General features: G+C 36.5%; 1 protein-coding gene across 5 annotated transcripts in view; it reads left to right on the forward strand.

Annotated features, from left to right (window-relative positions):
• Positions 1 to 489: 489 nt before the first annotated feature.
• The window catches only part of LOC145988574 (uncharacterized), a 95,378-nt gene continuing 80,687 nt past the window's right edge, over positions 490 to 15,180 (forward strand). For all 5 annotated transcript variants that reach the window (XM_083123529.1, XM_083123527.1, XM_083123528.1 and 2 more), the window contains exons 1-2: positions 490 to 568; positions 9,874 to 10,007. In XM_083123529.1, coding sequence (XP_082979655.1) covers positions 9,883 to 10,007 — 125 coding nt within the window. In that variant the 5' untranslated portion in view covers positions 490 to 568; positions 9,874 to 9,882. The remainder of the gene's footprint in view (positions 569 to 9,873; positions 10,008 to 15,180) is intronic.

Here is a 15,180-nt window from a genome sequence, read left to right on the forward strand (position 1 = left end):
GAAGAGAGATTTGAGGCAACTGAACATTTGGTGTGTTTGAATTTAGTGGACCTTGCAAAATGACTGGAGGAAGTCTGATTTTCTCGATGATTCGTGTAAGAATTGTGTCAAATATTATCCCTTCATAGAAGAGGGAAAACTAAAGCATAGAATAGTTACTAAAGAGTGAACTTTGTGTTCTTTATTATCAGATAGGGCATAATGTCAGTTATAGAGTATAATAATATATATCATGCGTTTACGCACTTAATACATTTTTCTTTATAATTTTGCGAGTTTCTTCGATTTCTACCCGCCGTTTAATTACACATGCTCGCAACCAGAAAAAAAAGCAAAGCATGGTGTAAAAATTTAAAAGTTTGGCAATGAACAGCCCAATTCAAAATCAGTGTGTGTGTAATTGTGTGTAATTTCACAGCAGCTTTCGTGGATTCTGTGTGTATGCCTCTGGCAACGCTGTAAACATGCACAGATTGTTTACGATGTGTTGCACAGATTACATGTGTTGTTTACAGCGGGAGCGTAAACTCGGAACGTCAAGTAACATGTGGCGGGATTCGTCCGGAAGGTACTTTTTATATATTTTTCGTCTGCGTGGGACAATAGAAAGCACTTTCTGGAACTCCAAACATTAAAATTTCAGTAACAACCAAACGTCTTTAATTCCCTTATTTTCTTATTTTCATATTTTTCACATCGATAGTTACGTATTCTGCATTCCTAAGGATTCTTCAAGTTCGCGTTTCGTTTTTTCCACGGAAACAATGTCAATTTTAGAAATATCGAGTATTTTTATATTGTTCGCTTTCGCTTGCGTTACGTGCGATATGGAGGAGAAATGTTGACCAGCGTTGTCGATGATCAGTGGTTATGCAGTGTTGCAACCTTCTTCATAGAAAAATACCTAATTTGGTGTTAGTGATTGTGTATTTCTTTCCAGATTCGAAAAATGCATGAACCATGCACGGATAACCCCATGAACGATTGATAAATAGCCCCACAAACCATGCACGGGAAGGTTACATTAGGTTGTGTTAGGTTTAACATAGTTAAATTTGTTTTTTAAAATTAGAAAAAATATTTTTTTTCAGGTTTCGAAAACCCCACGAACCATGCATGGAAAGCCCCACGAACAATGCAGGGCAAGGTTAGGTTACGCATACATAGTTAAATTTGTTTTTCAAAATTAGAAAAAATTTTTTTTTCGGGTTTGAAAACCCCGCGAACCATTCATAAATAACCCCATGAACCATTCACGGATAGCCCTACGAAACATTCACGGAAAGCCCCATGAACCATTCACGGATAACCTCATGAACCATTCATAAATAGCCCCATGAACCATTCATGGATAGGGCAACGAACCATTCACAGATAGCCCCATGAACCATTCATGCATAGCCCCACGAACCATTCACGGATAGCCCAACAAACTATTCATGAATAGCACCACGAACCATTCACATAGCCGCATGAACCATTCATAAATAGCCCCACGAACCATGCATGGCAAGGTTAGGTTAGGCAAACAGCTAAATTTGTTTTTCAAAATAGAACTTTTTTTTCGGGTTCGAAAACCCCACGAATAGCCCCACGAACCATTCATGAATAGCACCTCAAACCATTAACGGGTAGCCCCACAAACCATTCACGGATAGCCCCACGAACCATTCACAGATAGCCCCACGAACCATTGATGGATAGCCCCACAAACCATTCATAAATAGCCTTAGAGATACTGGGCAAAAAGGGGGGGGGGGTTTATAACCCCATCAACCTCACATTGAGCACGCCACTGATCCTGTGCACGTCATGTTGTCGCAAGTTCGTAATCAGAAATGATGAACATTAACATTTACGTTCTAGAACTGTTACACAGTTTCAAAACCGTGTATTTGGAAACACTGACCGGTTGTTACGTCTTTAAACGCATGCAAAAATTTGGTTCACGTAGTAGACGGACATCAAGGGAACAGCTTTCGTACATTGGAGTGACATTAATGTCAAAAATTACATGATTTACCGGCAAAAAAATTTAGGCGAGGGGAAAATACACTTCCAAGACCTTCCTAAAGTATAAATAACCTCATTTTGGTAAGTACTTTCTCCAGTAAAATTGAAGAAATTGGTTTTGGGGAAACGAAAATTTTATCATCAGTGCTAATTTCTTTCAGCAAGGCTTCAAATTTACTTTTCACAATTATTATCACTATTCTGATACTTTTTCTTTCTTCAATGTGTAACGTCTGGGTATATCACGAATTCATTACAAATGATTGAAGAATTCCTTGATGAGGCACGTTTTCTTGCATAACATTGTTTTTACATCTTTTTTTTTTTTTTCACCAATGAATTGCACTTTTTCAAATTCCAAATAGTGATATTTACTTTCAACAAGGTTGAAATTTACTGTAACAATCATTTTCACTGTTTTGTGATACTTTGTTGTTAATTTACAATCGTTAAACATTTAGAACTGTTACACTTTATTGGGTAAGCCTAGTCTAACATTGGAAAATATTGTGGTGAGCTGGAGCGGAGAAGACAAAAAGTGGCAACATTACCACCACTCTTTTATTAAAATGTGCGGTAACTCTTTATTATAGGTGAGATGGATTTCTTCAGATTTACAGGAGAAAGTATGCAAATTATTTTCTGTAGCATTGTTGAAGTTCGGGAATGTAGTTTTGATCCATTTTAATGTGAATGCATGTGGTTTTCTATGAAAATCTCTTTCCGACGTGCTATTGTTGCTTCCGCCATTTGCTTTCTGCACGAGAGCACAATGGGTAAAAGTTAACTATCCTTCGGACACCTCTAATTTTTTCGTTTCGTCAATTTTTGACATTTGTACTTACGTATCTGCTTCGCAGAACATTCCTGAAGGTGTATCAACGTTGTTTTGATGAAATTAATTGCAATTTTTCACATTACCAGTACGTCTTTCTGATAGGCCTTTTTGCTTGCCTGAGACGAACTAACCTAACCGCGTGCCAATGGTTCGTGGGGCTAGCGCCAATGGTTCGCAATTATTTCCAATTTCTAGATCCTGATACTAACACGACACCAAATTTTAACTATGTTTCCTAACCTAACAGAACTAACCTATCCACGTGCCAATGGTTTGTGGGGCTAGCTATTCTCTGTTGGAGAATTAATTTTCAATGAACAACATGAATTTCAGCTATGAAACATTCCCACATCACATAAAACACCTTCCTGATGTTCGACAATGCTACAGGAACTTATTACGGTAAGTAGTTTCTTCTGTAAAAATAAATAAATGTGTCCGAAGGATAGTAAACAAGTACCGAAGTGAAAATGGAAGGATGTGGAAAGTTAAAATTAAAAGAATTCTGTGTATTTTCTTTCATCGAGAAAAACCGATGTTGTCTGAATATGCTAAATTGAACGAAAAGGAGTGCTAATGGAACCTAACCTAACAGACATACCTCATCCCCGTGATGCTATCGTGACTTTTTGGGCTAACGTCAATGGTTTTTGGGGCTAATGTCAATGGTTTAATAATTACTCTTTATGTCAAAAATTGAACTTTTTTCGGGAAAAAAATTTCGTGAAGTGCTTTCAATTTTTTTTTTAATTTAGACATTTTTTTGGTGAACAAGGTTGCAACACTGCACGCACACTCCCAATCGACAAAACACTGGCACAACGTTCGATGAACGGGTAAACTATCGCCGTATTGTGGGTGGAAATAAGGATGAACAGTAAGTACTCGTTAATGTAAGAAATAGACATTATTTTCATTAGAAATTCATTATTTCACCTAAAGCAATGTTCCACAATGCAGACTAGTACGTTAGCAATGTAAAAAGTGTGAAAGAAGTGATTTATAGGTGACTCACCTATAGTAAAGTAGTACCAAATGTGCCAGTTGTTATGTGACTAGTATGTTACCATTGTAATAGTATTTACCATTGAACTACTGTACTCTTTCAAATGCATATTTGATGTGCCATGAAGTATGTACTAAAGAACCATTGATTCTCCACTGATAATGTTAATGGAAAATATCTTCTTATTGTCTGTTTCGTAACATTAGGGGAAGTGCTTAGGAGACTGATAATATTAGTGATGTGGTGTGTAAGGGGTGCTCCTTCCACGTAGTGCACCCAATAGTCAACCTCACTTCCACATAGTACATCCTGGACTGCAGACTAACGAGGCTCTGGCGACTGGCCCCATGGCCAGTATAATTCTGTGTCATCCTGTGTTTTGTCCTTATTTGTGCTGAGCACCCTTTTTAGCCTCAGCTTTTATCCAAGGTAAGGAAATTTTAGTTTTCAGAAACACTTTTATTTTTGTTATCATAAGGGGCTGGACCCCATATAGTGTGACGGGTGCAAAATAACCTCAGTGCTGACACACCCAAAATGTTTTAATTAAAAAAAAATTATATATTAGTGATGTATGAATCCAAAGTTCAAACTACCTACTCCTATGATTTCTCATTATGATGAAGCATTTGAATTGTCTCGCAAGGAATTCATTTTGTTGCATTTGGTTATAAAAGCAGCGAAAAAGAACAAAACATGCTTTCTTAAATAAATATGACTGCCAAATCTTCTCCGACAACTCTCCCAACTTATTTGGGTGATACATGATGCAACTTTTCTGTGCACTTTCAAGTTATTCATCTGCTGTAGGGTGTGAAACAAGTAAATATCTCATGTACGAGCTCTTTTGTGAGTGTTCATTCATCGATGTCATCTAATCATCATTCATTCTCTTTGATGCAATTAACTTATGGACTATTCAAAAACCTAGCATAACCTTGCCGTGCTAAGCTCGCTAATATGACACTTTCCATGACTGATCAGTAGGGGACGGATTTTAAGGTGCAAAATTATGGTAAGGAAAGGGAAAAAAGGTTCTGAAAATGTTCTCCAAAAGGTGCTGATAAAATGAGTTTATTCAGGTCGAATCCAGTTAGATGAACATTCTGTATTAAACACTGTAGCAGTGGTAAACATGGTATAATTTATATTGTATCATTTTATAGCTCATTCTGCTTTACAAAATGAGACTATAGGATTTTATGTGGCTGTTAAAGAAGAGTGAAAATCGTATATTTTTCTGTCCCAGTTTTTTTAACAACACATGAAAGAAAAGGAAGGAAGAAGATGCTGAAGCATGAAAGAAGGGCAAAAGGGGATACATGTGCTAATCTCACAGAAAGGTGCAACAAAGTGTGTTCATTTTACTTGATTTCATGTCCTAAAATACTTCTCAAACAATCTGCATAAAAACAGGTATATTTTTTGGAAAGGTGCTGCACTGTAAAATCCGTTTCTAAAGTGAAAGATATAATTTCAGAAAGATTTGTTTACCAATTAACTTGCTGCTTATAGGGACATTCCATGTCAAATCAGCATGGACCTCAACCTTACATTTTTTGATTCAATTGAATTTTGGTATACTGGAAGAACCACGTGAGGTAGGAAAATATGCAACTTTGCAAATCCATATCTTTTGTATTTCCGAAATTCCAGTGTTGCAAACTGTGCGATGTTGACCATATTTTCCAACATCTTGTTAACTTTAAATTACAATATTTCGGCAACCAGGGCACCTATAGAAGTGATTCATACAGCATTGCAAATGTCTTGAAAGGCTCTTTCACACAAGATCTAGAATGCCTATTGCCAGGTTAAAGAAAATAATTAAAGGTGATATACAGAAAATTTTGGTATCCATTTTTTCAAAAACTGGTCTTTTAATTTATTTAAAAATATTACATGTCATACATATACTATTACTCAATAAGTATACAAAATTTAAAAATGGGACGCCAATGGGATCCGGAGTTATGTTAGATTTATGTTAAAGTGGATGATAACAGATTTTTATAGTCAAATTCCTAATATTCAAAATTAAGTCTAACGTAAATCAAATACAATATTGTTTGAATGAATGCACATGAATCTGATGTTTAAATTCCTGTTTATTGTAAAATTCAGGGTGACTCAAAAGTCCAGTTCCATAGCCAACTCCGTTATTAGTGCACATAATGAAAAATGAAAGGAAAGGAGAGTTTGTGGAAGTAGGCGAGTTTCAATCCAAAGTGCTTGAAATTTCAACGTAGCATGCACCGTTCAGGATGTACACTGGTACAACCCTAACTGGTAACCAAACATGCTACGAGGGTTGCTGGAAAAGTTTTTGCAAACTACCAACAACAGTGGCACTAGTGTTCTGCTATTATAAAAATCGGAAGAATAGACCTTTTTATGTTTAAATTATCTTTGATTGTTTGTTTAAGCATATTCGTTTATTTTTCACAGCAGTTTGAATTACGTAGTAGTTTCGTGTGAGAAATGGAAATTTCTCGTGAACACTTTTGGGCAATGATTTTTTATGATTTCAAATGTAGTTTAACACTGAAACAATGCATCGAGCGACTTCATTTGGCTTTTGGGGATGAAGCACCATCCAATAGGACTGTGTACAATTGGTTTTCCGAATTCCAGAGTGGTCTCACATTTCTCAGTGATGAATTTCGTGAAGCTCGTCCATCCACATCTGTTGTTGCCGGTAATGTTGATGCTGTGCATGAAATGATTGAGAGACATCAGCATGTAACATACAGTGAGATTCAGGCATCTTTGAACATTCACATGAAAGCAATACATACCATTTTGCATGGTCATCTGAACATACAGAAACTTTCAACCCGTTGCATCCCACACAACATGGCTGAAGCTCAAAAACAGGCTCGTGTTAATTGGTGTAAAGAAATGTTCAAAAAATTCAACCGAGGCAAGTCAAATTTGATGTACTACATCCTTACAGGGGACGAAACTTAGATCTATTCATACGAACCCGAAACAAAATTTGTTTGTTGAAGGAGTGCTGCCAAGCAAATGATTGTTTGTTTCTTGGGCTATACCACACATGTGGCAAAAATAGCTTTAGAAGATCGAAGTACTGTAAATGCTGAGGGGTATACAACAATTTGTTTGCCAGAGGTCATCAATGAATTGCATAAAACAAACCTAAATTGTCGCACTATTATTCACCATGACATCGCCAGTTCCCACTCAGCACACCAAACTGTTGATTTTTTGTCCATTAAAAATGTGTACCTCTTCACTTGTTGATTTCACATGGAATGCCCCTATAGCTGAATACGTCTTCCAACAGATATAAAGGGACTATAAACACAAGACCCTTTGGCTGGAAACTTTCATGTACCTTCCCCTCAATCCCTGCAGCTCTGACCATGGTGAAGTCTGCTCCACCCCTCCCCTACTGTGGAGCACGATGCACACATAATTTCTCCAGTGCCATAATTTTGAAACAACAGAGTTGAGGAATAGTAGCAAAGGGAAAATGAGTTGGGAGAGTTGAGCCACAAATGCATCCATTGTGTTAGGTAGCATCCCAACAGGTGCACCACTGTTGTGCCGAGTAGATACGGCCAGTTTTATTGTACTGTCTCTTATTAGATTGAATTTTTTTCCAATACTTCAGAATTTTTAGGTTATTAGAGTGTATATTTTCATCATCATTTTTTTTTGTAACTATTAGTAAGGTACAGTGACATTGACACCTGGGGTAGCAATTCTAGGGCCCAGTATTCCCTAAAAAATGAATGTCAATAACAGGAAAAGATTGCAATTGATGAATGAGTACTAAAATAAAGTATACAAAACCCCTACCCCATTCAGAAATGAAAAACGATTTGATTTGACTACTAAGCCAAAGATCCTGGGTTCAATCTCGGCTTGGCCATGTGTGGTGGAAAAGCGAAGTAAGATAAGCCAAATCAAGCAATCAATCAACGATTTGATTTAATTTTTGTTACTTAGCGTCAATTTTTTTGTCACATTTGGTTAATTGCGAAGATGATGCACAAAGAACACCCATGCCCAGCTCGGGGTTCGAACCCGGAACTCCTGGTGTCGTAGCGCTTTGTGATAACCACTCCCCCACGGTTGGTTGATTTGGTGTTTTAAGTCCACTTTATGCACAGAAACAAAACCGTAACGGAACACACTTTTTTGGTAGTTTCTTCAATAATATTAATTTGGCTTTTTGAGTTCTGAGATACATTTTTCATTCCAAATTTTTTTATTATTCACTGCAGAGTACAACACATAGGAACAAGAATGTACACTCCACGGGTTTGAATCCTGGCCTGGATTGTTCATATGAGGTCCCTTCATCAATTTCATCATATCATAACTCATCCTCATTTTCGCGATAACCAAATGTGGCAGAAAAACGAAGAAAAATAAACCAAACCAACAACAATATCAAGGTGCGTTCTCTTGCCCAAATAAATACATCCGTATTTATGACTGTTAGAAGCCAAGAGATTAGTATATTTAAATAAAACACTACTAAAACGAGAGTGAGAGGGAGAGCCTGAGTACATATTTGTAATTTAATCATTATATATTCCATGTTTGAAAAAAGAAGAAAGAGAGCATAACATTATTGTCTGCACATAACATGTTCCCATTTCATAAATAATAAAATTACATCCCATATTATACATACATATTGTTCATACAACATGTAAAATGTTGTGTAAATACAGAGAACATATGTACTTCAGAAATTTTTCACCTGAGTTCTTTTACAAAGGAATCAAAGGGAAACCAATCCCCTGTCTGTCCTATAGGAGATAGACTGGGGGACCTGAAAGCATGGACTTTCAACCATTGCGCGGGGGGGGGGGGGGGGGGGCGATGGGGCAAGATACTGTTTGGCTGCCTTAGCTGAGACCATGGACGGAAGTGCGCATGCGTCAACTGGACGTGTTCATTGGCAAAATAGGGGTGACGGCACTTAGGTCAGGAAGCGGGTTCCGTGAAAATGGTCTGCTGTGGAAACAACAATGAAGTTTTAAACGTAGTAACATCGCCGCCAAAATACGCAGAGGTCTTTACGAATTATGTAAGGGTACAGAATGAAAAAAATAACCATTCATATACTATATAAGCAAACCGAATATATCAAGAAAGTATTAATCACGTCACAGTAGTAGATAACTTGTTTGTAAAGTTTGTAAACCAGTAACTCTTTTTTGGATCATTCAATTAAATTGATCTCCTTAGTAAATATTATAATTACCACAAATGTGCTAATTAACAGTAATCAGGATAGTATTCACTAATAATAGTATTATTATACATAGTATTATAAATATAATAAAGAAAATATAGTAACTGAATGGTTTGTGGCATTGTGTATTATATCGAGGGCGTTTTGTAGAATGTGCAACAGGGATTAAAACGACACAGTTTTATTTGTTCTACTTCGAAACGGTTTGTTACGAATTGTAAGAGACGTCACGAACACAACACAACAAGCAGTAATAAACACAACAAGCGACCCCATGCAAGCAAAATGCCACAGGGTGGTTTGGTGAGTGTTCTGCCTGCTCCCCCTCTCGCATTTGGAATCGTACTTTCCAGCTAGTTTCGTTTCCCTTGGCCGGACTGTAGGTAGAGGCAGAAATCTCCCTTTTCCTTCGGGCGGCCGTTTGTACCTGGAACTGGTGAGGGGGAGGAAGAGCAAGCTAGGCCAGCTTTACCCCCGGATCGCACCAAGGGATCAGAACTGCATGAAAAAAAAGTGTTGCATTGATCTGCGGCTTTAACAAGGCAGTGAATATTGTGATTGAAAATAATTTAGAGATGTGAGATTCATTGATCTATCTCTGCTAGACCAGCTACTGCTCAGTGCACGTCACTCGTAACTATGCACCTCCATTTGAACTAACAACATATATATATATATATATACGGTATATATATATTAGTATTGTGCTGGTTCTGTTACATTTAGTTCTGTGTGCTTACATAATGTCCATATAACCAATTTCTGCTTTTTTATTTTCAGTTTGCTAAAATGAATCATGAAGGAAAAGAGATGCCAAATATTGAAATCGTAGAAAAATTTGAAGCTTTGTCAAATGAAATGTTCACCGAAATATTAAAGAGTACTTCTTGTGTCAAGGCAGCTGATTCAGATTGGTAAGTTAGTGCATTAAGACTTCGCATATTTTGCTACATAATGTTTTTAATTTGCTTTTAGATAAACATTTTGTACACTTCTGTTCACAAAAAGTGGCACACTCATTTGAGTTGAAGTCCAGCTTGTGACCGAAAGTACAGCTGAAGTAAGTGTTCGGAAAGCAGCAGTGTTGCTTACTATCAATCAATTTAACCATATACAGGGAATTATGTGTATATCAAACTCAAAGGAAATTGCTTACGGAAAGATTGCAGCATAAATATCAATTTAATGGAATTTCTACGTCTGCAATCAAAGTAATGTAAATGTGAAATATTCCTGAAATTTATTTTAAAAAGAAACTCATTTTTGACGTTCGTGATCACAATTCGTTAGAATACAGGGGCCCCCGGGTTCGAATTTAGCCAGAGCGTGGGTGTTCTTTTTGAGTCTCTCTTCATCATCGTGAGTAGCTGAAAATGGAAGAAAAGCAACACTAAATAACGAAAAGGAAAAAAATGCAAAAAGAATAAGTGAGACAGAAATACTGGTTGCAATTCCTAAAAATGATGCAAAAAAAATCTTTCGAAAATAGTGTTATTCTAGTCCAGGAGAAGGCTTGAAGAATAAATAAAACTCCTTCCCCATACACTTTGGCAAACAGAATCGCAAAGTTGGGACTGAATAAGCGATGGGAAAAATAATAGAAATCCTAAAGGAAGAAGAGTTTTTATCACAGCCGAGGGGGCACGGGCATATCAGTCATCCAAGCTATTAAAAATAAGTCAGTGGTTGCCCTCTCATTTCACTTTAACAGTAAATGGAATTTTAGTAAAATAAAAATTGTCGGGCTTAACTTTGTTTACAGGTGCACGTATGTCTCGTAATGGAGCACAATAATAGAATTGTGATTCTCGTAAAATTCTTACTGTAGATTCCAAAATAATGACTCTTCATTTTGAAATAAATAGTTTAAAATAATATAATTTATGTGCCGTTGGTTAATGAGATTCTTCATCACATAGCAGAATCCGCTATATACTTGGGAACTAGAGAACGGTAATCATTTAGTTTTGGAATCGCTAATCTTCGACAAAAGCATGACTTGCCAACACCTTCATTAATTTTCATGCACAAGCTTCACTTGTATTTTGTCAGCAATGTGTACAGTATATGAACCCTATCTGATGAAGCGTATTGCTTTCAAATTAATGTAGTTAGAGGGAAGCTACATCAAAATTTTCAAGCTTGGCAGGAAAAGATGCAATCTTATGGACAAATTACTGAAATAGCTTTGTTTCTTCACCGTGGCTTTTGGCCATGTCGGTTAAAGGCCAGCTTTGTAAGCTGAAATACTAGGTTTGAATCCCCATGTCTCCAAAATATTTTTTTTTACCAAATGGTGCTACATAATGTATTTTATTCTCATCCCACCAATTGCAGCCTGAAACTTTGTTATTGTTTGCGTGCAAATAAGAAAATATGTATTGAAACTGTTACTCGTTCAAAGAACGTGACTGTTATTCGAGACTGCTTGAAATTGAGATTTTTCAGTTGCTGCTAAGCTTCGATATTTACAACAAATGCTAAAATTGAAAATTGTTGTGTGATAAAACACACAGTTAATATTCTCAAGACGAAAACCACTGAAACGAAATGAGTAAGTTGTGAGGAACATCAGCAGATGTATTTTAAGATGTTCCGTCATTCATGTGTCACTCTCCTTGTTTTATACATAGACAGATATTTACAAGTAAATATTGTTTGAGTTATTTCATAGTGCAGGAGTAAGTGTTTAGATCAACCCTCTCTTCTAGATCTGTAATTTTGTAAATGTCAAAGAATATCATTTGATCCGGTTGCAGGAGTTATTACTAAGAATTAAAATAAACTACTTTTAACTAAAATTATCAACCAAAATTGCTTTCTAGTAATGTTTGTATAAAAAGAAAGCACTATATTCGGTGACTATATAACATGATGGAAAGTTTGCCTGTCTCTTTTTTATCTAGGAATGTGGATTATTTTATTTTTATGTTGTTGGAAAATGATTAATTTAATTTATTTTTGTTTGGACAGTTAATTTTATAGTTCTCCAGTTTAATTGTGAGCTAAGTTAGAAATTGATAAATTTCATGACATAAGAGAGTCTGTTGTATGTTGTGTTGTAAATTAGTCCCCTTGTAATAGTGTGGCTCTGGATTGGATAGCAGAATGCAGGCACATAGTGATCTCACTTGCAACTGTAAGTCCTGTCCCGAGTATAATTTAAGTGGGAGTGACGTATCCACACACTTTTGACATGTTTTGAAAAAATTACTTTGCCACGTGCCCCTGTGAAAATTAAGAGATAATTGAAATAAATGTATAATTTTTCCTTCTCCACGTAACCTCTAAAAGTGCAGAAATATAGGTTTCCCGTTAGCACCATATGTTTTTACATCTGAATGTTTCCTATTGAATTGAACTTTGGCGGTTTTCGAAATTACATATTATACATCGATGGCCAAAATAAATCGAAATATCAAAATCTACTTTCGAATCTTGATACACTTCGCTGTTTACCGCGTAAATAAAGAGAAGAAAAACATCTGGTCCTGACAGGTTTCGAACTCGCGACCCTTGCGGTTTGTTAATTTATATCAAAGCAAAATGAATTGTTTCTGCTTCTCGGTTACAGAGAAGAAGCAGCTGGATTCACATGACTATGTCACTGGCGCTTACCTTACTCGAACATGGTGAATACTTGACCTTGACAGTCTAAAGCAGCTCCCGCGAAAGCCAACAGACAAGAGGAAGCTTTTATTCAGATAGTTCGTAACAAAGAAACAAACTTTCCATGGAATGTAACGTTGATTTTACTTAAAACCAATTCATACGATGTTACCCCAGACGTTACCTGCGTAGTATAATGTGAATGGAAACAACATATTTGTCCCTTTCATCTCTCTATACTGCAATGGTTGTATTGCTATTAATATTAGATTACAGTCCGCATTCAACTGTTTCGCTCAAATTGCACCTCGAAATAATAAGTATAATATAAGCAAACGGTAACGCGTCTGACTACCATGCTCAAGGCCGGTTCAAATCTGGGAACTTTTCTAACGTTGGAAGCAGCCCCGATGCCCACCCAGCGTCGAATAACATGAAACCCTGGGGGGTAAAGGCAGTCAGGGGCGTGATGCTGATCACATCACCCCCACTCATGATCCTATATGCCTTCATGGCATGGTGCTAAGCACAGGGGAGCACTTTACTTTTTGCTTTACATTTATAAGAAGAATCATTCAAACAGCTAATTATCCAAAAGACATATTTTACAGCTCTATTCTAAGTGCCCTATGAGTGATGTTTAGGTAAATAATTGTAGTTACTGATAATTCTGTTTGTTTCTGACAATAACATCTACAATCTGCGCACGTCTGGACTTTACAATTTGGACCAGGCTCTTTTCTTTCCCATCTGAAAATTACTCTTAAGATGTGAGCATTCATCGAGTGGATTACTTGTAAATATCTGTCTATGTATAAAACAAGGAGAGTGACACATGAATGACGGAACATCTTAAAATACATCTGCTGATGTTCCTCACAACTTACTCATTTAATTTCATTGTTTTTCTTCTTGAGAATATTAACGGTGTGTTTTTTTACACAACAATTTTCAATTTTAGCACTTGTAAATATCGAGGCTTAGCAGCAACTAAAAAAAATCTCAATTTCAAGTAGTCTCGAGTAACAGTCATGTTCTCTGAACGAGTAATAGTTTCAATACAAATTTTCTTATTTGCACCTAAACAATAACAAAGTTTCAGGCTGCAATTGGTGGGACGAGAATATAATACATTATGTAGCACCCATTTGATAAGAAAAAAATATTTTGGAGACCAGGGGATTCGAACCTAGTATTTCAGCTTACAAAGCTGGCCTTTAACTGACATGGCCACAAGACATGGTGAAGAAACAAAGCTATTTGAGTAATTTATCCATAAGATTGCATCTTTTCCTGTTCAGCTCAAAACTTTTGATGTCGCTTCTCTCTAACTACATTAATTTGAAAGCAATACACTTCATCAGATAGGGTTCATATACTGTACACATTGCTGACAAAATACAAGTGAAGCTTGCGCATGAAAATTTATCAAGACGTTGGGAAGTCGTGCTTTTGTGGAAGATTAGTGTTTCCATCCCTAAATGATTACAGTTTTCTAGTTCTTGTCAATATAGCGGATTCTGCTATGTGACGACGAATCTCATTAACCAACGACACATAATTTATATTATTTTAAACTATTTATTTCAACATGAAGAGTAATTATTCTGGAATCTACGGAGGCATTCATTCATTCGGTAAGAATTTTACGAGAATCACAATTCTATTATTGTGCTCCATTACGAGACCAACGTGCATCTGTAAACAAAGTTAAGCCCGACAATTTTTATTTTACAAAAATTCCATTTATTGTTAAAGTTAAACGAGAGGGCAACCACTGACTTATTTTTAATAGCCTGGATGACTGGTGTGTGTGGGGGGGAAGGGGAGGTACCTCGTCTCATGTGCCCCCTTGGCTGTGACATAAAATCTTCTTCCTTTAGGATTTCCCATCGCATATTCAGTGCCAACTTTGCGATTCTGTTTGCCAAAGTGTGTGGTGAAGGAGTTTATTTATTCCTCAAGCCTTCTCCTGACTATTATAACACTATTTCTGAAAGATTTTTTTTTGCATCATTTTTCAAGAATTGCAACAGCACTATTTCAGTCTCGCTTATTCTTGATGTGTCTTTTCCTTTTTGTTATTTAGTGTTGCTTTTCTTCCATTTTCAGCTACTTGCGATGATGAAGAGAGACTCAAAAATTACACCCATGCTCAGGCCAAATTTGAACCCGGGGCCCTCGTATTCTAATGAACTGTGGTAACTACTTCGTCACGAATGTCAAAAACATGTTTCTTTTTAAAATAAATTTCAGGAATACTTCACATTTATGTTACTTTGATTGTAGATATTGAAATTCCAGTTCATTAATACTTATGCTGCAATCTTTCGGTTAGCCCTTTTCTTTGAGTCTGAGAGACCTAAAATTCCCTGTATATGCTTAAATTGATTCATAGTAAGCAACACTGCTGCTTTCCGAACACTTAATTCGGCTGTACTTCCACAAAGCTGGACTTCAACTCAAATGAGTGTGCCA

Source organism: Lepisma saccharinum, chromosome 6 (assembly GCF_977018435.1).
Source record: "Lepisma saccharinum chromosome 6, izLepSacc3.1, whole genome shotgun sequence".
Taxonomy (NCBI): Eukaryota; Metazoa; Arthropoda; class Insecta; order Zygentoma; family Lepismatidae; genus Lepisma; species Lepisma saccharinum.